The 26,801-nt window shown below is 34.6% G+C and overlaps 2 protein-coding genes across 2 annotated transcripts; both read right to left on the reverse strand.

The window, feature by feature from the left end:
• Positions 1 to 9,144: 9,144 nt before the first annotated feature.
• Positions 9,145 to 18,643, reverse strand: LOC106756386 (protein transport protein Sec24-like At3g07100). The gene is made up of 14 exons (XM_014638796.2): positions 18,163 to 18,643; positions 17,993 to 18,058; positions 17,132 to 17,185; positions 16,870 to 17,042; positions 16,565 to 16,751; positions 16,300 to 16,445; positions 16,072 to 16,226; positions 15,538 to 15,619; positions 15,336 to 15,451; positions 12,674 to 12,772; positions 11,146 to 11,269; positions 10,605 to 10,882; positions 9,729 to 9,943; positions 9,145 to 9,641 (listed from the first exon to the last, which is right to left on the reverse strand). The coding sequence occupies exons 1-14, from the start codon at positions 18,491 to 18,493 to the stop codon at positions 9,430 to 9,432; spliced, it is 2,238 nt and encodes a 745-aa protein (XP_014494282.1). The 5' UTR covers positions 18,494 to 18,643; the 3' UTR covers positions 9,145 to 9,429.
• A 5,198-nt stretch (positions 18,644 to 23,841) lies between these two features.
• On the reverse strand, positions 23,842 to 26,455 carry LOC106779834 (alcohol-forming fatty acyl-CoA reductase-like). The gene is made up of 10 exons (XM_014668049.2): positions 26,377 to 26,455; positions 26,185 to 26,288; positions 25,921 to 26,123; positions 25,670 to 25,770; positions 25,284 to 25,476; positions 25,019 to 25,180; positions 24,741 to 24,822; positions 24,372 to 24,644; positions 24,090 to 24,217; positions 23,842 to 24,001 (listed from the first exon to the last, which is right to left on the reverse strand). The coding sequence occupies exons 1-10, from the start codon at positions 26,453 to 26,455 to the stop codon at positions 23,842 to 23,844; spliced, it is 1,485 nt and encodes a 494-aa protein (XP_014523535.2).
• Between the last annotated feature and the right edge of the window lie 346 nt (positions 26,456 to 26,801).

Below are 26,801 nucleotides of genomic sequence, written 5' to 3' on the forward strand. Positions count from 1 at the left end.
ATGGTAATTGGGCTAACGCTTAAGTTATTACTGGACCAACAGATGATAAAATAATCAAAGATATTTGATTACAGATATTTGATAAACCAAATCTAAGATATCTGAATATCTGATATTGATAAACAGATTATGAGCAATCAACCAGATTTTTAGGTAAGTCTGTTTATATTTTGTTGGGCTTGTGTTAGTTTAAGGTACATGAGATAACTTAAAAATAGAGGGTAGGGCCAAAAGTCAGGTACACTTTACTCACACTCCACTACTCTCAAATGCTCAAACAATGATAACCATTCACTGGGTATTCAATTAAGGGAAAAGCTCTTCAGTCACATGCCTCACTTGAGCGTCAGAGTATCTTTTGTAGGTACCTCCTCTCTCTGTCAAGAACAAGACTGAGCTGTTCTCACTAGAAATCGAGCGGTCCACATTTCCAGGTTTTGCCACCAGAAGATAAAGCGCACTTGCATCTCGTTTTGCAACCACCCAGAGCAAGATGGTTTTGTTACGCACAGTCCTAATGGTTGCACATATTACTTATAGCCTGATAAAGTGTTTGAATATATTACCCATAGTTAAGAAACAAATGCAAGTAAAGACAGAGAAGAAATGGGAGAACAGAGAAGCAACGAGTGGTGATATATATATATATATATATATATATATATATATATATATATATATATATATATATATATATATATATATATATGTATGTATGTATGCTCTTGCGGTTCTACATATATGGTGCTGTTGCAGGTTTTGCCACCCAGAATTGTATTGTGCTGTTGTTGTTGCATGTTTTGCAACCACCAAAATGTGACAAAGAAAATTGTTGATGCAGGTTCTCCCACCCAGAATTGTACCGAGGTGTTGCTGTTGCATTTTATGCAACCACCCACATGCAAAAAAGAACATTTTCAGGTTCTGCCACCAGAGGATAAAGCATACTCGCATGCTCTTTTTGCAACCACCCAGAGCAAGATGGTTATGCAACGCACAGTCCTGATGGTTCCACATATTACTTACAGCTTGATAAAGTGTTTGAATATTACCCATAGCTAAGAAACAAATGGAAGTAAAGACAGAGAACAAATGGGAGAATAGAGAAGCAATGAGTGGTGATATATATTTAAATAGATAGATGAGGTTCTCCTGCTGCGGTTCCACATATACGGTGCTGATACAGGTTCTGCCACCAAGAATTGTACCGTGATGTTGCTACTGCATGTTTTGCAACCACCCATATGTGACAAAGAACATTGTTGCTGCAGGTTCTGCCACCCAGAGTTGTACTGTGGTGTTGCTGCTGCATTTTTTGCAACCACCCAAATGCAACAAAGAACATTTCCAGGTTCTGCCACAAGAGGATAAAGCACACTTGCATGCTCGTTTTGCAACCACCTAGAGCAAGATGGTTCTGCAACGCACAGTCCTGATGGTTCCACATATTACTTACAACCTGATAAAGTGTTTATATATTACCCATAGTTAAGAAACAAATGGAAGTAAAGACAGAGAAGAAATTGGAGAACAGAGAAGCAACGGGCGGTGATATATATTTAAATAGATAGATGAGGTTCTCCTACTGTAGTTCCACCACATATACGGTGTTGCAACCAAGAATTGTACCGTGCTGTTGCTGTTGCATGTTTTGCAACCACCAAGATGTGACAAAGAACATTGTTGTTGCAGGTTATGCCACCCAGAATTGTACCGTGGTTTTGCTGATGCATTTTTTGCAACCACCCAGATGTAGCAAAGAAAATTTCTTGGTTTTGCCACAAGAGGATAAAGCACACTCGCATGCTCGTTTTGCAACCACCCAGAGAAAAATGGTTCGGCAACGCACAATCCTAAAGGTTCCACATATTACTTACAACTTGATAAAGTGTTTGAATAATACCCATAGTTAAGAAACAAATGGAATTAAGATAGAGAAGAAATGGGAGAACAGAGAAGGAACAAGCGGTGATATATATATTTAAATAGATAGATGAGGTTCTCCTGTTGCGGTTCCACATATACGGTCCTGCTGCAGGTTCTGCCACCCAAAATTGTACCGTGTTGTTGCCGCTGCATGTTTTGCAACCACCCAGATGTGACAAAGAACGTTGTTGTTGCAGGTTCAAACACCCAGAATTGTACCGTGGTGTTGCTGCTGCATTTTTTGCAACCACCCAGATGCAACAAAGAACATTTTCAGGTTTTGCCACAAGCGGATAAAGCACACTCGCATGCTCATTTTGCAACCACCCAGAGCAAGATGGTTCTACAACGCACAGTCTTGATGGTTCCATATATTACTTACAGCCTGATAAAGTTTTTGAATATTACCCATAGTTAACAAACAAATGGAAGTAAAGACAGAGAAGAAATGAGAGAACAGAGAAGCAACAAGTGGTAATATATATTTAAATAGATAGATGAGGTTCTCCTGCTGCGGTTCCACATATACGATGTTGTTGCAAGTTCTGCCGCCTAAAATTGTACTGTGTTATTGGTGCTGCATGTTTTGCAACCACCCAAATGTGACAAAGAACATTGTTGCTGCAGGTTCAAACACCCAGAATTGTTCTGTCGTGTTGCTACGACATTTTTTGCAACCACCCAGATGCAAAAAAGAACATTTTCAGGTTCTCCCACTAAAGGATAAAGCACACTCGCATTCTCGTTTTGAAAATACCCAGAGCAAGTTGGTTCTGTAGCACACAGTTCTAATGGTTCCACATATTACTTACAGTCTGATAAAGTGTTTGAATATATTACCCATAGTTAAAAATCAACTGGAAGTAAAGATAGAGAAGAAATGGGAGAACATAGAAGCAACAAACGGTGATATATATTTAAATAGATAGATGAGGTTCTCTTGTTGCAGTTCCACATATACGGTACTGTTGCAGGTTCTGCCACCCAAAATTGTACCGTGCTATTGTTGCTGCATGTTTTGCAACCACCTAGATGTGACAAAAAACATTGTTGCTGCAAGTTCAAACACCCAGAATTGTACCGTTGTGTTGCTGCTGCATTTTATGCAACCACCGAAATGCAACAAAGAACATTTTTAGGTTCTGCCACTAGAGGATAAAGCACATTTGCATGCTCGTTTTGCAACCACCCAGAGCATGATTGTTCTATAACGCACAGTCCTGACGGTTCCACATATTACTTACAGCCTGATAAAGTGTTTGAATATATTACCCATAATTAAGAAAAAAATACAAGTAAAGACAGAGAAGAAATGGGAGAACAAAGAAGCAACGAGTGGTGATATATAATTAAATAGAGAGATGAGGTTCTCTTGCTGCAGTTCCACATATACGGTGCTGCTACAGGTTCTGCCACCAAGAATTGTACTGTGCTGTTGCTGCTACATGTTTTGCAACAACCCAAATGTGACAAAGAACATTGTTGCTGCAGGTTCAGCCATCCAGAATGGTACCGTGGTGTTGCCTCTGCATTTTTTGCAACCACCCAAATGCAACAAAGAAAATTTCCAGGTTCTACCACAAGAGGGTAAAGCACACTCGCATTCTCGTTTTGCAACCACCTAGACCAAGATGGTTCTACAACGCACAGTCATGATGGATCCACATATTACTTACAACCTGATAAAGTGTTTAATATTACCCTTAGTTAAGAAACAACAAGCTGTGATATATATTTAAATAGATAGATGAGGTTCTCCTACCGTGGTTCCACATATACGGTGCTGCTACATGTTCTGCCACCAAGAATTGTACCGTGCTGATGCTACTGCATGTTTTGCAACCACCTAGATGTGACAAAGAACATTGTTGCTGCACGTTTAAACAACCAGAATTGTACCGTGGTGTTGCTGCTCCATTTTTTGCAACCACCCAGATGCAACAAAGAACATTTTCAGGTTTTGCCACGAGATGATAAAGCACACTCTCATGCTCCTTTTGCAACCACCCAAAGCAAGATGGTTCTGCAATGCATAGTCTTGATGGTGCTACATATTACTTACAGCCTGATGAAGTGTTTGAATATTACCCATAGTTAAGAAACAAATTAAAGTAAAGAATGAGAAGAAATTGGAGAACAGAAAAGCAACGAGCGGTGATATATATATAAATAGATAGATGAGGTTCTCCTGCTGCAATTCCACATATACGGTGCCGCCACCAAGAATTGTATCGTGCTGTTGCTGTTGCAGGTTTTGCAACAACCCAGATGTGACAAAGAACATTTCTGTTACAGGTTCTGCCACCCAAAATTGTACCGCGGTTTTGTTGTTGCATGTTTTGCAACCACCCCGATGCAACAAAGAACATTTCCAGGTTCTGCCACCAGAAAATAAAGCACACTCGCATGCTCGTGTTGCAAGCACCGAGAGCAAGGTGGTTCTGCAACGCACAATCCTGATGGTGCCACATACTACTTCCAGCCTGATGAAGTGTTTGAATATTACCCATAGTTAAGAAACAAATTGAAGTAAAGACAGAGAAGAAATTGGAGAACAGAGAAGCAACGAGCAGTAATATATATTTAAATAGATAGATGAGGTTCTCCTGCTGCAGTTCCACATATACGGTGCTGCTAAAGGTTCTGCCACCAAGAATTGTACCGTGTTGTTATTGCTGCAGTTCCACATGCATTTACCCAAATGTGACAAAGAACATTGCTGCTACAAGTTCTACCACCCAAAATTGTACCTCACTTTTGCTGCTGTATGTTTTGCAACCACCCTGATGCAACAAAGAACATTTCCAGGTTTTGTCACCAGAAAATAAAGCACACTTGCATGCTCGTTTCGCATCCACCGAGAGCAAGATGGTCCTGCAACGCACAGTCCTGATGGTGCCACATATTACTGACAGCCTGATGAAGTGTTTATATCTTACCCATAGTTAAGAAACAAATGGAAGTAAAGACAAAGAAGAATCTGGAGAACAGAAAAGCAACGAGCGGTGATATATATTTAAATAGATAGATGAGGTTCTCCTGCTGCAGTTCCACATATATGGTGCTGCCACCAAGAATTGTATCGTCCTGTTGTTTTTGCATGTTTTGCAACAACCCAAATGTGACAAAGAACATTGCTGTTACAGGTTCTGCCACCCAAAATTGTACCGCGGTTTTGTTGCTACATGTTTTGCAACCACCCCGATGCAAAAAATAACATTTTCAGGTTCTGTCACCAGAAAATAAAGCACACTCGCATGCTCGTTTTGCAACCACCGAGAGCAAGATGGTTTTGCAACGCACAGTCCTGATGGTGCCACATACTACTTCCAGCGTGATGAAGTGTTTCAATATTACCCATAGTTAAGAAACAATTTGAAGTAGAGACAAAGAAGAAATTCGGGAACAGAGAAGACACGCGCGGTGATATATATTTAGATAGATAGATGAGGTTCTCCTGCTGCAGTTCCACATTTACGGTTCTGCTACAGGTTCTGACACAAAGAATTGTACCGTGCTGCTGCATTTAACCAGATGTGACAAAGAACATTGCTGCTACAAGTTCTGCCACCCAAAATTTTACCGTGCTTTTGTTGCTACATGTTTTGCAACCATCCCGATGCAACAAAGATCATTTCCAGGTTCTGCCACCAGAAAATAAAACACACTCGCTTGCTCATTTTGCAACCACCGAGAGCAAGGTGGTTCTGCAATGCAAAATCCTGATGGTACCACATACTACTTCCAGCCTGATGAAGTGTTTGAATATTACCCATAGTTAAGAAACAAATTGAAGTAAAGACAGAGAAGAAATTGGAGAGCAGAGAAGCAACGAGCGGTGATATATATTTAAATAGATAGATGAGGTTCTCCTGCTGCAGTTTCACATATACGGTGCTGCTACAGGTTCTGCCACCAAGAATTGTACTGTGTTATTGTTGTTGCAGTTCCACATGCATTTACCCAGACGTGACAAAGAACATTGCTGCTACAAGTTCTGCCACCCAAAATTGTACCGCACTTTTGCTGCTCCATGTTTTGCAACCTCCCCGATGCAACAAAGAACATTTCCATGTTCTGCCACTAGTAAATAAAGCACACTCGCATGCTCGTTTTGCAACCACCGAGAGAAAGATGGTCCTGCAACGCACAGTTCTGATGGTGCCACATATTACTGACAGCCTGATGAAGTGTTTATATATTACCCATAGTTAAGAAACAAATGGAAGTAAAGACAGAGAAGAAATTAGAGAACAGAAAAGCAACGAGCGGTGATATATATTTAAATAGATAGATGAGGTTCTCTTGCTGCAGTTCCACATATACGGTGCTGCCACCAAAAATTGTATCGTCCTCTTGCTATTGCATGTTTTGCAACAACCTAGATGTGACAAAGAACATTGCTGTTACAGGTTCTGCCACCCAAAATTGTACCGCGGTTTTGTTGCTGCATGTTTTGCAACCACCCCGATGCAACAAATAACATTTTCAGGTTCTGGCACCAGAAAATAAAGCACACTCGCATGTTCGTTTTGCAACCACCGAGGGCAAGATGGTTCTGCAACGCACAGTCCTGATGGTGCCACATACTACTTCCAGCCTGATGAAGTGTTTGAATATTACCCATAGTTAAGAAACAAATTGAAGTAAAGACAAAGAAGAAATTGGAGAGCAGAGAAGCAACGAGCGGTGATATATATTTAAATAGATAGATGAGGTTCTCCTGCTACAGTTCCACATATACGGTGCTGCTAGAGGTTCTGCCACCAAGAATTGTACCGTGCTTCTGCAGTTAACCAGATGTGATAAAGAACATTGCTTCTTCAAGTTCTGCCACCCAAAATTTTACCGTGCTTTTGCTGCTGCATGTTTTGCAACCACCCCGATGCAACAAAGAACATTTCCAGGTTCTGCCACCAGAAAATAAAGCACACTCGCTTGCTCGTTTTGCAACCACCGAGAGCAAGATGGTCCTGCAACGCACAATCCTGATGGTGCCACATACTACTTACAGCCTGATGAAGTGTTTGAATATTACGCATAGTTAAGAAACAAATTGAAGTAAAGACAGAGAAGAAATTGGGGAACAGAGAAGCACCAAGCGATGATATATATTTAAATAGATAGATGAGGTTCTCCTGCTGCAGTTCCACATATACGGTGCTGCTACAGGTTCTGCCACCATGAATTGTTTCGTGCTGTTTTTGTTGCATGTTTGGCAACCACCAAGATGTGACAAAGAACATTGCTGCTATAGGTTCTGCCACCCAAAATTATACCGCGCTTTTGCTGCTGCATGTTTTGCAACCACCCCAATGCAACAAAGAACATTTCCAGGTTCTGGCACCAGAAAATAAAGCACACTCGCATGCTCGTTTTGCAACCACCGAGAGCAAGATTGTTCTGCAACGCACAGTTCTGATGGTGTCACATACTACTTACAGCCTGATGAAGTGTTTGAATATTACACATAGTTAAGAAACAAATTGAAGTAAAGACAGGGAAGAAATTGGAGAATAGAGAAGCAACGAGCGGTGATATATATATATATATATATATATATATATATATATATATATATATATATATATATTTAAATAGATAAATGAGGTTCTCCTGCTGTAGTTCCACATATACGGTGCTGCTACAGGTTCTGTCACCAAGAATTATACCGTGTTGTTGCTGCTGCATGTTTTGCAACCACCCCGATGTATCAAAGAACATTTTTGAGGTTCTGCCACCAGAAAATAAAGCACACTCGCATGCTCGTTTTGCAACCACCGAGAGCAAGATGGTTCTGCAACGCACAGTTCTGATGGTGCCACATATTACTTACAGCCTGATGAAGTGTTTGAATATTACCCATAGTTAAGAAACAAATGGAAGTAAAGACAGAGAAGAAATTGGAGAATAGAGAAGCAACGAGCGGTGATATATATTTAAATAGATAGATGAGGTTCTCCTACAGCGGTTCCTCTGCAGGTTCTGCCACCCAGAATTGTACCGTGTTGTTGCTACTGCATGTTTTGCAACCACACAAATGTGACAAAGAACATTGCTGTTGTAGGTTTTGTCACTCAGAATTGTACTGTGTTGTTGCTGTTGCATGTTTTGCAACCACCTAGATGCAACAAAGAACATTTCCAGGTTTTGCCACCAGACGATAAAACACACTCGCATGGTCGTTTTGCAACCACGTAGAGCAAGATGGTTCTGCCACGCACCGTCCTGATGGAACAATTAAAGAAAAGAGGAACTAGTTGCACCGAATGGCAGGGGTAAAAGTATAAAGAAAAGAATAACTGTTTTTTCTGTACGAATTGATACTTATTTTTTAAAGCGTACAAGTGTTCTGTTTATATACAGAATAAATGGAACAACTATACATTTCTAAATAAAGAGTGACAAACAAAGGCACATTAATGTTCATTTATTTGTGATTATATGATCCAAATTTATACATGTAAGTGGAAAACTGTTTCCTATGACCGTTGGACTCAATTTTATATTATGATCTTATTTCATTTCTGGATCCCAACTAATTACAAAACATTTTATCAACATCTTTCTTTCTTTTATCCTCTTTAATTGTTTGTATCGTACCTAGTGGAGACCGAATGGTTAACATTCAACACCGTTCAGTCCATCAACTCACGTTCCATTCACATTCTACTCATGCTCTACAAGATCCAAATACTCACTAGTGATAACAATTCACTAAATATTCAATTGTGCGCATAAACTCATCAAACCGCTCCTAACTTAAGCGTTAGAGTGCCTTTTGCAGTTATCCCCTCTATCAAGAAGGAGATCGAGCGGTTCACACCGAAAGTCGAGCAACGCATGCAGAAGACCGAACGACCACAAAAGAGTAAGTGGTCCAGGCTGAAAGAAGGCATGTGATTCAAGCGATCCAGGCGGCCAAGGACAAGAAAGACACGTCAGAAATGTTAGTCTCTTGATCCTACCAATCCCTACCGAAACAAAAACCATATCAAAACTAAGGATAAAGACAGACAAATGAGTCATTCATATCAACAGCTACTAATAAAGTGACACTAAAGTGTGCAAATTAATAGTTGGTAGTTAGCCTAATAGTCGGCCTGGTGGGCGATCACTCGGCCTGGTGGTCGGCCACTCGAAATCCCTACCGAAAAAATAATCAATTCAATTCTCTATTTACTTAAATCCAGAAAATCAGTTAGTGCCAATAAAGACTAACATAAGCGCTAACTCTATTTTTTTGCTGAATCAGCGTTAACTCCGTACATACAGAAGAAAGGGTGTTACAAAAGAAAATATAGTATTATAATGTACATTAACTAGCAATTCAAAAAAGGGTATAAATGATAATATAAAACAGGTACAACAAAGACAACCAACCACCTACTTGATTCCATGGTTAGTTCTTAACGAACTAGAACCCGTCCTAACAAAATGGAAGCACCTACAATGTATATAATTCCTGTATCTATAAGTAGACATTGAACCCCAAAGGGATCCCTATTTCACGAACTCCAAAACTTTTTGTGTAACATCTTCTAGGAAAGAAACAAAACCCATCACACTGGTTAGACCACTTCCATCAACATCCTGCTCTTCGATCAGAAAGTTCTCAAAAATTGACGCATCGTCCTGCCCTCCTCGAATAAAAAGGAGTTTGGGAGTGATGCATCTATCTTGCTTCAATTTGTTGATTGTAGTCCTTAACAAACCTGACAGGGTATTTTTTGCATACAATTTAGGCAGAAAAACGTTATATTTAATGCAGTGAGGACAGAAGATACAAAAAGAAGGCTTACAATCATGGGGTGGAGGAAAAGGAATTGTCGGGTCTGCAGTGGAAGAGTAAAACACAATAAGAATTGTGAATGCATCAAGGAAAAATATCGGACTGCCGCTGGTAATCAGTGCGGCGCGACTCAATGAATGGCGAGGATATGCTTGTTTATCTGGAGTAGCATATGATGTCAACACAGGATACACAGCACGATGAAGAGAACTGGGTTCCAACATGCTGCAAAACAAATGAAAATGAACACAATCAATTCTTGAAAATATAAATTCAAAGCTAGAAATACAATACAGACCATGTTGCTGAAGCTTTACATGTTTATTAATCACTTACCCAACTACCCTCCCAAATCCCATTGCCTTATCCTTCATTGAAGGTACTAAGTGTTGCACGGTCAGTTTTTTGTGAAAAGTATTCTAATTTCGCCCATCCTAAGTTCATAGCTTAACCTAGGAAATAGATTCTACCTGTTGATTTATTGGGCATGATACTTTACGAACAGGGAAAACAACCAGATATAACTTTTATTTATGTCAAATACACATTCCCTTGCTTCTAAAATCCATGTTAAATATGATTCAAAGTCATATGTGCTTTCTTGTAACAAAATGTAACCGGAATAAAATATTTGCCATATTATTTTTTTCTTTATTAAATGCTACTACATTACTTTTAATGCTAAGGCGCGGGCAATGTTAGCAATTCTAAAATATATTACCCATTATTTATGGAAAAAATCTTGGCTTCAAGTTCATTAAGCTTTACCCTGTCAAAAATAAATCATAAAGCTTTACTTTATTCTGTTTAATTCCTTCGACTGGACACCGATGGGATGGTTATGCAAACTCCAAATAGCACAAATAAACCTGAGAGCGGTAATTACCTGAAAAGGCATTGAAGATATATGCGATAGTCAGGATGAACCCCTTCTTCATGGAAGCGGAGAAGAGGATTCCGAAGGAGAGCAAAAATTAAGCGTGGTAGGGGCTGCAATTGAGGACATTGAGACAATGCAACGTCAATCTGAGATCTTAAGGAACTTCCATTGCTATACTGAATAAGCTTATATGCATCATTGTACTGAGCTGTGAGGATCACTAGCCATTCTTGAAGCAAAATTCTACCCTCCCTAACTCCTTCCTCCAAAGAAGCTAATATAACCTGCAGAGTAGAGTAAACTAATAAAAAACAGGTTGAAGAAACACAACAGAGAACTCAGACATTAAAAAAAAAAAGGGTTAAAGGTAAGACATTAATACTATTGTGGTCCTTTACATAAGTAACAATAGTAGGAAGATTTAGAAAACTAAAACAAAAAAAAAAAGTGAAGCAAGCATACCGCATATAGAATTAAGTTTGAAGAATGGGATCCAAAACAAACATCAATCCAAATAGCAAAGTTATAGGTTCATTTCATAATTCACCTTGTGAACCAGCAGAGATAGAACAACTTCAGGATCACAGCTATCATAAAGTTCATGAATGTTCTGAGCAACACCAAATTCCAATGTTCGGATCCTTAGCCGACGCTGAAGGGAATGCTTGGTTCTGTATCAATAGTCAGCACAAACTAAGCCCAAAAATCCTTCATTCCATAATTAAGTAATTTTTGGATATTAGAAGAAAATAATAAATTTAAGTATAATCATCGAAAAAACAAGGGACTAAGGATTATATCCATTTAAAAATCCAACAGTGAAATACAAACTATTCCAAAAAGCAGTTGTTACAGAACAAAACAAACCCAAACCATAATTTCGAATGCAGAACAAGTGTAACTATTGCAAAATTGAGCATTAGGAGTAAACTTCATGATCACATATCGTTCTCAGATTAAAAACAGTAATTTTAAGACTGAAACACTGATACTCTTTACTCCAGTTATAAATTTCCTTATGCACCAATGCAGCCTCTAGAGATATCACATAATTGATAAAGATCAGTATGGAGGGAGTCCTAAGCAAAGAGTAGCAGGTAGAAGGTAAGAAATATTCATTTAAAGATACTGCAACGATACATATTATTCAAGTGTCGTACATGTGTCAATATGTGTGATATGTGTATGACACAGGGACACTCCATTGAAGATGTGTGTTCGAAATGAGCTGGCATATTGATTCAAACTAGCTTCAAATGCTCAAAGAGAATAAGCGGATTTGAAAACCATCATACACATGCTCATGTTCACCTTTTTATTGATAAATTGTAATTTTGTTCATATTAAACAAAACAAGTAAACTCCCATCCTAGTCTGACATTGAAAGCATCAATCAAATAAGTCCCTAACTTCACAAAATATTTACTTTAGTCCCTGGCTTTGTCAAAAAATCATTCATTGTAATACTTTTCCACTAGTTTTGCACCAAAAACTTCAAAGAGAATATCATTTGTAAAATCAGTGACTAAATTGAGAATTTTGTAAAATAATTACCAAAGCAATTGATGCTTACAAGTTACAAGTTACAATTTTGGAGACTAAAATGAGGATATATTCTCAATAAAACCAAGAAATAATGAACAATGTTCCATGACTCGTAAAACCAACAGATAATGCCAGTTATACTAGATGACAGAAAAAAGTGGTACAAAACTCCATCAATAATTTCTGTTGGGCTGTTGGAGATGCTAGACACATCTCCCATGCACTAATTGTCTTGGAATATTTTAGAAACCAGCATGGATATAGTCTTAGAATTTGAAATCAGAGAATAAACAGAAACTCCAGTGGCACAAGAAAAGCCAGGGTCAAAGAACAAGCTATCAAATTTGGAAGAGACATACTTTCTGCCCATTCATAAAAAATAGGTAAAACTAAATAAAAATAATAATCAACCTGTTCAGATTAATGAATTGGACTTCACCTGCCATAGAAAATATTGAAAACATCCATACATACATCAACAACAGAAGAACAAGCGTACAGTCAATCTAATGTTCTGCTTATTACCATACCTATTTGTAGAAACCCCTCCTGAATTAGAAAGTTCCTGAGGAGGAACTACAACTGAGTACTGAAATGCAATCTGAATCGTAGGAACATCTGATTTAGTTCTGCCAAAACGAAGAAGCAACAGTAAACCTTAATCAGATTATCAGAACAGGAAATGCATCGGACAAAAGGCACAGCTACCTTGTGACAGAAATAATACCAAGTTATAGAAGCTATGTTATTTAATATAAAAATTAATTCAGCTACTCTTAGCTTCAAAAATTGTGTTTTGCATTCATACTCAACCTAACAACGATATATATTTATACTGTCTAAACTAAACCCCGTAATCAAAGATGAAGCATTTGTTTTGTATGTAGAGGAAAGCTTATTTAGATATTTTTGAGGCAATTCACCGTAGTCCTAGGCAAAATATCTGGAGGTTTAGTCTTTTCCTCCTTCTGGCTTTTGCATGCCTATCATACTCTAGGATTTACTTGTTTAAGAGAAAACTAAAGTAAATCTCTTTACGCACTGATACTTCAATTTGTGTCATGTGTAGGATGAAGCATCCAATCTGTGAAACACTAATACTTTTACAATGACAATAATTTATAATTTTTTATTTTGACAATGCCTAACAAATGTGATTTTAATTTGAATCCGCACAATTGCAATTATATATTTATTATGTTTTAATAATTTTTATACAATTTAAATGTACATTAATCACAAATTGTATCCTGTTATTTTCAAAAAGAGCATATCATTGTCTTCAATACACATACCATATTCGTGCATCATATAACCTTATTAACAATTTTGTCATTCTGATTGTTGGAATTATGGGATTATAGGTATAGAGAGAGGAAGAAAGATAAAATATAATGAAATGCTGAACTGGTATCAAGTGAGATGTATTACAATGTATAGACGCGTATAAACCTAATGTACTAGAGACATTAATTCTATATGACAATCAAGTTATGGTAACATGAAAAATAAAACATATAATTTAAGAGTTGAGTCAGTGGAATAAAGGGATTAAAAAGATTCTCTAGGATATAAGCAGCCAAGAGCATCTCATGGAAAGCAAAGGCAGGTTGATGTCTCTAGCAAAGTCACGAGACCAAATCCAGTTTCAGTAAAGCTGAGAGACCAAATTGATTTCCATGGGAAAGCCACAGGCGAGGCTCATGTTTAGGAAAGTTGGGTCAAACTAAAGTCACTATGTTGCATTGCGTGATTTGAGCCAAATTGCAAAATTGAGTCAAGGAAGCCGCAGGTTGTTGTTTTATCACGTCAATTAGAAATAATGTTAAATTCTAATATATTAGTACAAATCTCACATTATAAATCAATTTTTACAAGGTTGAGTGAGACTGAAATCCAATTTCTAAGATGGTATCAAAGTATATTCTAGATGATTTATTGATCTTCTTATGTCACTCACTATCAAACAACTCACAAATATCTAGTTTCATGCTCGATATGTCCAATCCGGCATGAGAGAGTGCTTTGAAGATCACACATTGACTATAGATATAATCAAATTATAGTATATAAGTTCAAACCTTACCTTATAAATCAAAAATTGTTATGAACATGTCGGTAAAAGCTGCATGACAAAAAGCTAATATGGAGAAAGAGGAGACTGGAAAAAAGAACCTCAGCCAGAAGAAGGCCCAATTCTTCAGAAGACATACGTATAGCAGAAGGGGTGAAACATAAAAAGGTGACAAAAGGTTGACTCAACACAAGATGATTAATTTGAAGCGTGAATTAGGAAATTAAAGCACAAGCTCAAATTTTAGGAAGCTTGGCAATGAAGTAGTGGCAAGGCAAGTTGTGTCACAGTGGACTTATGGGATTTTACCATTTAGCAGAAGAGGCAGATAGAGAGATAAAACAGAATGAAATAATAAAATGATATTAATTTAAATGTATTATATTGTGTTGATATGTTTGATATATTCATAAACCCTGAACTACTAATCCTTATTTCTCCCTGTGCAAACGGAACTAATTAATGAAGTAAATAAGGAAATATAGTAATTAAAAAAGGAAACTAATTATAGAAGATAAGTTAGATAATTTTGAATACTTTTTGTATATTCTAATAGAGATATTATTAATATTTCTGTTTGATAAAGTACCAAGAGCAATTTATTTTCCACCGGTAAGAACTATGTAATTCAAGTTCAGCACTTCAACACATGAAGAGTTAAAGCAGCAGACGATTAGTTAAGCATTTGCCAACAAGATACTCTAGGAATTTAGATCACAAGGAATGAAAATCACAATTGTCTGGCAAAGGCTGCATGAATTAATATAAAGATGATTTCAACTGCCTAGATCAGATTGTGTTTGATATGTTATAAACTACTTCTCCAGAACTCCAATCACCAAAAAAAGACAACAAAAACTGGAGTTAAAGCTTTATGCACAAAGAATGAAGAGTTTCCGTGTTTACAATAAACAAGACGACAAATGACAGACATGGCAATTGATGAAGTAATGAAGTAGAAGGGATTAGTCATGATAAAAAGTATCAAATCTATATAATACAAGTATAAAGCTTAACATGACAGTTACATCTTAATTCACTTCACTTAAATAAACAAATTAGAAAATGTTAACTATTAAAGCTTGAAAGACCTGGTTGTAAACAGCAGCAGTTTATACCTTGAAAATCCAATGTTGTTCTCAAATACAAAGTCGTAAGCGTATGTAGCATAAGAATCACAGCATATGACGTGTTGAACATTTTCATACTGTGGATCTGGAAAGAAGTGACCATACTGCAATAAAATAACAAATTATTCTATATACTATAATAAGTACAAGCAAAATTGTGAATTAAAAATCCATTCCAAACAGCACATACAGAATTGCCAGGTTTAAATTCAGTTGAGGTTCTTAGTCGCAGGACACAACCAAAAGCATATGGTCTACTCAGCATTCGATACCTGCAAAAAGGACAGATTACCATAGTCACCCATTCTGATATATTTGAAAGTGTGTACACAAATATTGATAGGTAAGGTGCTATTTTTAACACTTGTGATTTCAACTACATTTGGATTCAGTTACCAGATTATGTTTCATGCTTATCACTTAAATTAAGTGATTAATAAAACAATATGTGGTAAACTCAATTGCAAGGGATTAGTTTAAGTAATAAGAAGCTAAACAAAATAATAAGCATTATTTTGATATGGTTAACATAAAACACATTTGGCTAATTTAAATCTGATGAGATTAAGGAGAAAACTGGTACACAATACCAACTCAAGTTGAGATTGTATTTTGGAGACACAGTCACACAACCAATCAGCAAATACCGAACAACTATCTCTTACTGATCTATATTTACTGGTAAAGCAAGTCTCGGCATATTATGTAAACACACAAGACTTACATGTCCTGTGGCAATGTTGAATCCTCAGTACTTGTGTACAAAAATAAGGAACCCCCACTTTCAATACTCAGAAACTTCAGGGATGCCAAATCAGTGTACTCATTTGTTACAGCAAATATGTCAACACATACACCTGCTTGAACAGCAACAGCAGCCTGTAATACATATGTCAATTCTTCTATTTCTAAAAAATGGGAGACAGGAGTAACAATAACATAAGTTAAATACCAGATCTTTATAGAAGGGTGTCTGCTCTGGGAGTAAAGCACGATCAGCATCCTCTCCTTTGCTTGCATATTGCTCACCATATCGTCTTGTGTCCAATTGTCCAGCTCCATAATCAGGGGGACCAGACAAGAAGGCAAAGACTCTAGCTGCAGTTCTCATCAGAAATAATATATTCTTAAAGTTTTTTAAATATAGAAGATTGAACATTAAAGAATCACATTAACAAAAGCCATAAAGGGCAAGTTTTGTATTTGTCCATTCAAACCTAAAGCAAAAGTATTCCCATATTCAGATCCAAGGTAATTGCAGAGAGCTTCCATTGCCATCCCAAAACCACGTCCACCTATCAGAACTCCATCCAGTCCTTGACCTGCGGCCGTGGTTCTCTCCCACGAAGTTGTTGGTCTAAGTGTTTCAAGTGCAGATGCAATGCGGTCCTTACAAGTGTCCACCTTCCATTAAAAATACAAAATTTAGATATAACACATTTTTCCATATAATGTGATCTCTGTTCTTCAACATGAAAACACATTTCTGAAATATTAAAAACACTGCTTATGATGAACATACAGGAGCCAGAAATTGTAACAAAGGCATGACATCTTCCAGCTCAATAGGCAAGGTTCCATCTGCATCAGGAGGGATGAAAACATTTTTCACAACAGGTATTGGACCTTGAACATCATACAATCCTAGTTTGTGGCTGAAGGTAGCAAGCCCAAAAAGTGAACCAGGAGCAAGAGCTGCAATAGAACTCAAAAAGATAAAAATAAGAGCAACATTCAAAATATCGCCCTTGTGCAGGAAATACATAGTGTGGTCAATATAATACCTTCCAGAGCAGCCAGCAGTGCACTTTTGATAAGTTCTAGAAACTCCTCAGAAGCTGCAGTACAACGAAAAATATTTTTCTCGATCATAAAATGACAATGATAAGGAAGATACATCTGTATATTTAGGAAATCAATCACGTTTTGAAGAAGAGAAATGAAGGAAACAAATGACAGAGTAGAATAACAAACATGCAAACCAGGCATATCTATCTTCACCTTAATCATTGCATCCTTCTATACAGATTCAAAAAGACCAGAAATTGGCAGAAATGGGTAGAATGACTTAATAGGAGAAAAATACCAAAACCAAAGGTCATTTATGCAATCACAGTCTTCTCACTCAAACAGAAGTTAATCCAGATAACACAGCCTCGATAACAGTTCCAAATCCTATATCAGTATATCTTGCAGCAATCATGGCCAGTACAACTGAAAAAATATGGCCACATAATGTAATAATCATTCACCCATATCCAGACAAAAAAGTCTACGTTTTTCTAATCTGCGTCTCATTCCCCAGTCTGTTAGATAAAATTAATATAGAAAAAATATATTTACGGACGGTCTCAACTCTTAAATAAGGGATATTAGAACCATATGGAAACTAGACATATAAAAATTATGATCGCCATAAGCAACATAGCCCACAGAATTATAAATAAAATGCCACACTGCTCTCGCACAAAAAATTATTAGGCAGGAACCAGGTCCTAATCAGAGAACCCAACGCAAAAACTATCAATCAGCAGCATACCACGAACTCCTAATCAATTACCTTACCGAACAATCCAATTGTCAAAATCAAGTTCCAATTATCACAATTAGCACATCAATAAGCCATGAGATGTGAAAAGCCTTACAGGACAAGTCAACAGCAGCAACATATACCGGACACGCCAGCATTGCCGCTTCCTCTGCCGATTCCTCTGCAACAGTTCCAATTCAAAACATTCAAATCGGAAAACAATACACAAGAGCAATCCAATTTAACAGCGAGGAAACAAAATCGATAGGTAAATTCGATAATTACGTGTAGGCAATTCAAGATCTACGAAGGAGGACATCATCTCGGCGCAGGACTGAGGACGAGAGTAGCGGTCGATGGCCTCGGACGAGAGGCCGTTGAGGTTGCCGCAAAGGGAGCAGGACCAGGCCCACTGCTCGAGCTCGCAGTAGGTGTTGAAGTAGGCCCAGCAATTCTCGCAGCGCGGCAAAATGTCTCCTCCGGAACCGTACGACGGAGCGCGGTTGTTCTCGTCGGCGGCGGCGAAAGGCGTGACGGTGACTCCCCAGAGGAGGCCGGAGGCCTCGCGCGCGTCCGTGTCCATCGGGAAACGCGACACTGTGGCCCGCACCGCCATGTTTCTTCCTTCTTCCTCGCCGCGACCCTGTTTGTGTTCTGTTGTGTTCTGAGATCAGTGTGTGGAGACCGAGTTAGACTCGTTCCCGCACTTGTCTCAAGATTTTGGTTTGCTCTTCTATTTTTCTCAGGTGTGCTTTGAATTTTAACTCTAAACTATTTAAATTTAAGAAATGCAGAATAAATATGAAAAAAGCAGTGAATAATAATTCCCTAGAATATATATACAAGATTAAATAAGTTAAAAATAATATTTAAATAAGATCATTCAATTTGTTAAACATCTCATTGCGAAAGAAGTTGAATAATGCATTCATATTTTTAAGTGTTTTAGTTTTACTTTATAATTAATCTTTTAAATACAAAACAGATTCCTTTTTTCTTCTCTTTACATTTTTATGTTATTATATTGTAGTCTTAATATTCAAAATTGATATGTAAACTAAGTAGATGATCTTATTAATTAAAATATTACAAATTAAGTATTAAACAAGTTTATAAGTATAAATTTTGCATTTATAACCTATTAGAATTATATTTTAAAATTTTGATATATATAAAGTTTTGTTAAATAAAGAGATATATATAATATAAAATTTATGTACTTAAGTTACAATTATTCACCATTCAACTCTTAAACTCCTACTCAATACATTTTTAATGTTGAATAACATTGACAATTCTTCTTAGAGACATTCATACAATATACAAATTAATTATAGTTTTTAATCACAAATCTCAAATTAGAATGAGTAAATCAATATTGGAACCACATTTTTCTCGTTTCATCCATATCAGATGTCCACACATAAAATAACACAATTAACCTGGTGGTTATGTGATATAAAACTCTCAATCTCTATGCAATTTAACATTCACCATTACCCCGAATTTTCATCCTTTCATATTTTACTATATTCCAACTTTTAAAATCATATTTCATTCAATAAACATCATAAAAACCATTTAAACCTTGTACTTTTATTCAACCATTTGAGATTCGCTTAGTTGATTCCTCTTTCGTTTAATAAGACATATGTAGGTAAACTTGCACAACAAAGAGGTAACTTCCCCTATCACTCTACCACTGAAACTAAAATATTGAAATTAGTCTAGTGAAGCTTGTCCTCGTTTGTAATCCCAAACCACTTGAGCTTTTGGAATTTTAAAACTAACTCGCCCAACATTTATTCGCTCGTTTAATGACTCAAGTCCTGAGAGTTTGCTTTATCAAACTTACCCAACGAGTTCTTTGGAATTTCATTTTTAACTCTCACTCTACAATGTTTTGGCTCGTCCAATGACTCTGAACAAAATAAAAAACCCCATAAACATATCATACTGTTAATTTGGTCCATCTAATTACTCATACAGTTTCTTGGTTCATAAAAAGTGTAAAATATGTTAGATGGACTAAGTTGACCAATATGATACATCATAATTGTTCATCAATCCAATTACTAAACCAATATGAAAACTAGAGAATAGTAAATAGAAACTTACATTGTTTTGAAAATCAATATGTAAAAAACACTCTTTAGTTCCTTAATTTCACTATGGTGTAGTTATATTCTAAAAAGGATGGAAAATAAGGAAGAAATTAAAAGAAAAGGAGATGAAGGATAGTTTGTGGTATGTAAAAATATAGGATGAAGAAGAAAGAAAAATTCAATGATTTTCCATCATACATTTATAACCAATTCACATTTTGTAATTGAATCACACGTGAAATTGACTTAATTTGGTTCATAAAATTTGGTAGAAAGAGCCTGAACTTCCTTATTAGATTTCAATCCCTTGAAAATCCTAATAAGTAACTATGCATTAAGAGATGATTTAAGACAACTAAAGGTCTAAGTTATATTCTCAAATACAATTTTCTTTAGGTAGCTTATTCCAAGTCTAGGTTCATAAGATATTTTTCAATGTCAAACAAACCAAAAATTAAGTTCTGGGTGGCCAAACCATAACAAGCATTAAATGAAGGAATAAAACTACTAGCATTCAATGAAAGAGACAATACACACACATATTACAAAAGAGTTCAGTGACTACATCTATTCCCAACAAAAATGAAGTTAGCTCTCTATTGTCATGGAGAGCTCAAGCTTACAAATGGAAGAAAGTAGAGACCCAAGGAAGAAGAAAGGAATGCTCCCACACACCCAAGCTAGCCTCTAAGCACTCCAAGAGAGTATTTTCATGTTTAGCTGCCAAAATATCCTACTCCCTTCACGTTTTAGCACTAAATAGGTAAAAAATGTCACATCAGCTAAAGTTGTTTGGATAATTATATTCTTTGAATTTTAGCTTACCCTTTTGTATGTAGTGTGTCTTCTTTTGTTTTTTTGACTAGTCACCTGAACAGTGAAAACACATGATGATGTTTCTACGAAGCAGGTCATAGGTGGAGATGATACTGATGCTTAGTTCGATAACTATAGTTAGTGATTTCTTTTGCAATACCTCATATCTTATTAATTTAACTCTTAAATCTTCTTATGTGTATAAAGTTTAGTGTTATGGTTATTTTGGATAAGTGTAATGACTTGATTTATATGTTTCTCTTTTTAACTAACTATATTATGTTATTGAAAACAGTGTTAAAATTATTGAAAATGGAATGTTACAAATGTATTAGTTTATTTCTTTTTTTTTCTACAAAATTAACATCTAAAAATAGTTTTAGACAATTATCTAATTATTTTTAATATATTATATTCTTATTTAACTTATCTATTTGAAGATTTTATTAAAATTATTTGAGGATTTTCTTTTTACTAATAAAGAGAGACAATTAAATAATGTAACATCAAATTTATAAACATATTTCAATTAAATTATGTGGCATTAAAAATCTATAGTTGAAAATTTATTTCTAGTACATATACAAATATTTTAATATATAAAATAAGATTATTTAATTGAAATTAAAATTACTACATTATTTATTTTAAATTTTGGTAAAATTATTTTAATTATTTATTAAATATTTTACATTTGATTAATATAAGATGAATTTAATAATATATAAATGAACGTAAAATTTAGTTTATAAATTAATTTTGAGAAGTTAATTTAAGTTTTCGTATAGTCACAATCAAAATAATAAATATTTTAAAAATAAGTTAAAATAAATAAATTGTATTCACTTTAAAACAATTTTATTTATAAAATAAAAATATAAAAATATAAAAATATATAAATATATTTTTGTTATCTGTTCTAATATAGTAAAATTGTCAATATTTTGTAATAATGAAATATTTAAGATTTTCACTAACTAACGGTACAATATAAAAGATCACCGTGTCATTAGGTAAGTAAATAAATCATTCTAATATAATTAAACTCCACTTATAAATTTGCATTTTAATAGTTGGTTAATCTAGTAGATAAAATAAATTACTTTATCGATCCGTACTTAGTTTATAAAAAAACTCGTGAATAAATCAATCTGTCCGTGTTTCCAAATAATAAATTGGAAAATGAAAAAGACCAAGTTTAATAGAAATTTTTTTCTTTCATTTGTTAAGATAAAGTATATAAATGTAAAATCTATCAAATAAGCATTTGTTTGAAGGAATCCCACGTAAATTTACCTTTTAAAATTTCAGAAATAATTCTAATCTTTTAATTTTTTTTTCATTTGCGTAAAATCTACACCAAATGTACCACGGTATCAATTTTAGAAACAAATTTTTCAATCTATTTTACTCTTTTGGCACTGTTTTAGGCTCAAACTTTATTTCTTTCCAATTGTGATGATATTTTGATTCTACAACGTGAGTGTTCGCTTAACTCTGATTTTGTAATATGTTCACTAAAATTAATTATAAATTTATTTTAACTTAAAAAAAATTTATAGTATTAAGACGGGTTGTGGTGTTTTAACTTACAGTAGATTTTCACAAGTGGGTTTGAAAGTGTTCAAGAAACTTTCTTGGTTAGCTTTTCTAAGTTTGCATGTGAGGTGTTTTCAAAGTTTGAAAATTTAATAGAATCATACTTAGCTGATTAAAAAACTCATACTTTGATGCATATGGTATGTTTTCTAAAAATTTGAACTTAGAGAGCTTGATTCTATAATATCTGATTATTCTTTTCATAATTGTGTACTTACAATGTTATGTATTACAACATGAATAATTTACCTTATTTACTTATATTTGTGAAATATATGTATGTTTGGTAATTGACAAGTATTGCATGTCTCTATTTAAATAGAAACATTGACAGGTTTGTATTGGGATGGTCTTTTGTTTGAGTATAAATATTGGTATATTTATTTAGTTGCTGACAATATAACCTACTGTATTCATTGTATATTTTTCGGTTATCAACTAATTTTTTTATCTTCAAATATGCATGTTAAAGTGCTTAGCTTAATAAATATTTTTGTCTGTAATGTTACAAATTAATGCGTCCTAATAAAAGTATTTGTCAATAATAATAATTTACTGACATCTCGTGTGTTGTCGATATTTCTTGAAATATTTCATAAATCTCTCAATATAGACAAGCAAATAATTTGTCTGTAAATCATAATATCAGTAAAAAATTATAAATTATGTTTTCAATAAATTATGATTGTCATTAATATTTGTTTTTTTATTGCTTATCATTATTTAGAAATATGGTTTAAACAGTAATATTTTATGTTGAAAAAATGACAGTTTAATAACTGTCGTATTATAATATAAAAAACGACAATTTTAAAGAATCGTTCTTGTCATAATTTATACGGTTTTTTGCTGTGATAAATGATAATTGATGACATTTCATTCATGCTAGGGTTCAAACGTCAAATAATTCACAAACATGAGAAGAAAGTGGATTTGATGTTAGAAAATGACAAATTAAATTATAAATTATTATAAACGGTATTATGAAAAGCAAATTGGACTTGGTTTAATTTAGGCTAAGAAAATTAAAAATAATAAGAGACTAAAACAACTATACAATAGCTATACAAGATTATTATTATCGTTGAGTTTATCGATAATGAAGTTTAACGAGAGATACAAATATCGATGACAGAGTCCAATTATATAAGAGATTGACACTACTCTTTATTCAAAATTTTAAATCAATGGATTATCAGATCTTATACCTTTATATACTGTCCAACTTTCTCATTTTTATCGAAAATAAGAAGATTAGAGGACAAATTATTCATATATTATATTAGGAAAGAGAATTAAGAACATAATGAAGAGGAAGACATGATTGATAGAGGATTCAAGTACATTTATTATTACACATGTCTGCAGCAAGTGCTTTCCTCCTCCATTGAATTATTACTTATCACAGAAACGAAGGATGCACTGAAGAACAAATCCAACCTAATTACTTGACAGCATATTTCAGAAGTCCAGGAATGTGAACGTTTAACACATAGTGAGTCCAATCAATGGTTGTGGGATCAAAGTTAAATCTTCCAACATCATCGTCATCTTTTCCCTTCATTTTCTTCATCCTTAAATTTTCTGCGTTCTTGTCATCGAAGCTGTGTCATTCAAGATCCACAAAAACAATATCATATATATACATAAAACCAAAGTTGGAAAATCAATTTGGGAGTATTTTCTACTTACATTCCCTCAAAGAGGAGATAAGGTTTATAAATTCTCGTTATTGCCATGATCTTTCCCACTTTCTGTTTACTTTCATTGTAAAAAGCCTCGTGACCGACGCAGCACACTTTGTTCATCACCTTTACTCCCTTCAAAATAAGAGACAGAAAATTGAATTAGAAAGTGCAAAAATAGCATAGTAATTTATTGTTCAGTTTAACTCAATCTGAAAAAAACACTAGAATATAAGGTAAAAATATGTGTGCTTTGATTTCCATGAAGGTATTGAGGAGCAAAGCAAACCTTTAGAGGTAGCACGTATCGAATGTTGATGTGTCTGTGAAATGAACTCACACTAGACATCCACTTAATTTTCTTGGGAACAGCCACTGGTTTTCCATAGATGTCTGTCATAGGATGTTTTGTAAAGTATTGATGGATCAAATCCTCAAGATCAGAAATTCTGAATGGATTTCTCAGTGAAGAACCAATATGATAAATCAATGTCTTTGAAGAACTCTTTGAACAAGCCTCCAGTGCTACTATCATGGAGTTTATCACCATGTCTGCTGGTATCTGCATACATAATCGTTTCAATTTATTCTTCAGTTTTAAAATAAAAAAAAATTACGAGAGAAAAAGAAAAAGAAAATGAATAAACTGAAAACTTGCCGTATCTATAATTGTACTCCGACGACCAAGGCTTCTTCTTAACTTTCCTTTACCGTACATCACAACAAAGGGGTCAATAGTTCTGCATTCACGTAATTAAATTGTGTAAGAATTTCTTTCCCTAAAAGATAAAAATAAGACAGTTTGATAATAATATATAATTTTTAATTGCAAATCATATATGATAAGATGATTGTATAAAATTGAAATGAACTTAAAATTTACTTCTTAATGTTTTTGTTTTTAAAAACGTTCTCATAATTATTTGAAATAAATACCTGACACCTTCAATCCAACCGGGAAATGGTTCAGAGTAAGTGCTGATTATTACGGTGGGGCGTGCAATGATCAATGGTATATCACCTTTCATGTTCATCAAAATCTGTTCCCCCATTGCTTTTGTAAATGNNTACACATTTGGCCATCCGTGTAAGTTTGACCTAAATTCAAATGTATCATTACCAAACATTTAACATACAAATTTTAGGGTTTCCAGAATACAGAAAAAATGAAATAACTCTCTTTTTGAATTCCACACATCACCTTACAGTTCCAAGGTTTTTCATAACCGATGTGATTGTTTTATCACTGGCATTTTCTGCCTCAAGTTCCTTCAATTTCTCTTCAGTTAACACTTTTTCTAAGTTTATGTCTAATCTTGAAGACCCATTTACGGTCTCAGCCATATTAAAAGGTTCCTCTGCCATAAGTCCTTTTCGCTCACCGCATATGTAAGCTGAAAAGAAGAATGAATGTTTAGTTCACGAATAATATAAAGATTTTAAATTTTAAATTAAAAGTGATATAATTTTTTAACTTTTTATTTTGATTAGACTGAAATTACATATATCCTATCGAAAAATAGACCCATCAATAAACATATTTTTTTAATATCACCAAAGCTTTTCCAAGTTTATTATTATACGTACCAGTCGATACATGAAGAAGCATTTGTAATTTACTGCAGTTCTTGGCGAAGTTCAGAACATGAAGAGCACCCATCGTATTAACACCAATCGCAACATCCAATCTGTAGGGACAAAAAATCAAATAATATACATATAATGAAAACCATTTTCTTTCTTTATAATCATATAAATTATAAAAATCAAATTCTGTTAGTGTTTATTGTTCGTTTGTTTTACTCCTTCCTTAAATTATGTTATTAATAATAATTAACCTCTCATAAAACTTGGTAGTAGCAGCAGAATTTATTATGATGTCTGTCTCTTCCAACAACTTTTCCCTCAGCTTTGTGTCTTTGACTCCCAAGTTCTCAACAGAAACATCGCAACCAACAGCCAACACCTTCTCAGATATGAAGGAGACAAAATCTGCACCCCACATTCCTCGTAGCACCCTGAACAAATCCTTCGACAGAACCTGATACGTATGTGCTCAGTTAAAGTTATGATTATAAATTAAGTCAATATATAATGAGTACCTCATCGTGCAGCCGTTGTGTAGCTTCTTCTGAATTTCCTGCTCTCAGAAGAAGGTATAGCTTTTTTATGTTTGGCTGAACCCTTAATATCTTCTCCACCAAAACTGCATTAACACTAACAGAGATTAATCATACTCTACTAATAATAAATCCTGTTGTACGAAGTATGTTACAAGTTGGTAGAAGAAATACGTTTTGCTAGGAATCCCGTTGCACCCGTAACTAAAATGGTTTTGCCCTCTAGAAAGTTGTCAACACTTCCAAACTCCATTGAAGAGTTGTATAGCTTTGTCATGGCTTTGCCAATTGCCATAACTATCTATATATAGACAGAAAAGAATACAAATAGCGAAAGTGCTGGGTTAGGGTTTTCTAGACATTGCCACGTGTATAGGAAATGTTTTAAGAATAACGTAATATATATATATATATATATATATATATATATATATATATATATATATAATAAACATCTAATTAATATCTATTGATTTTTTTTATATTTTTTTCACATCAAAAAATGATTTTACAATGTAAAAAAACATAAAAGAAATAATATATATTAATTGAGTATTTATTATATATATATATATATATTATTTTTAGTTTTATACCTT

Source organism: Vigna radiata, chromosome 2 (genome assembly GCF_000741045.1).
Source record: "Vigna radiata var. radiata cultivar VC1973A chromosome 2, Vradiata_ver6, whole genome shotgun sequence".
NCBI lineage: Eukaryota > Viridiplantae > Streptophyta > Magnoliopsida > Fabales > Fabaceae > Vigna > Vigna radiata.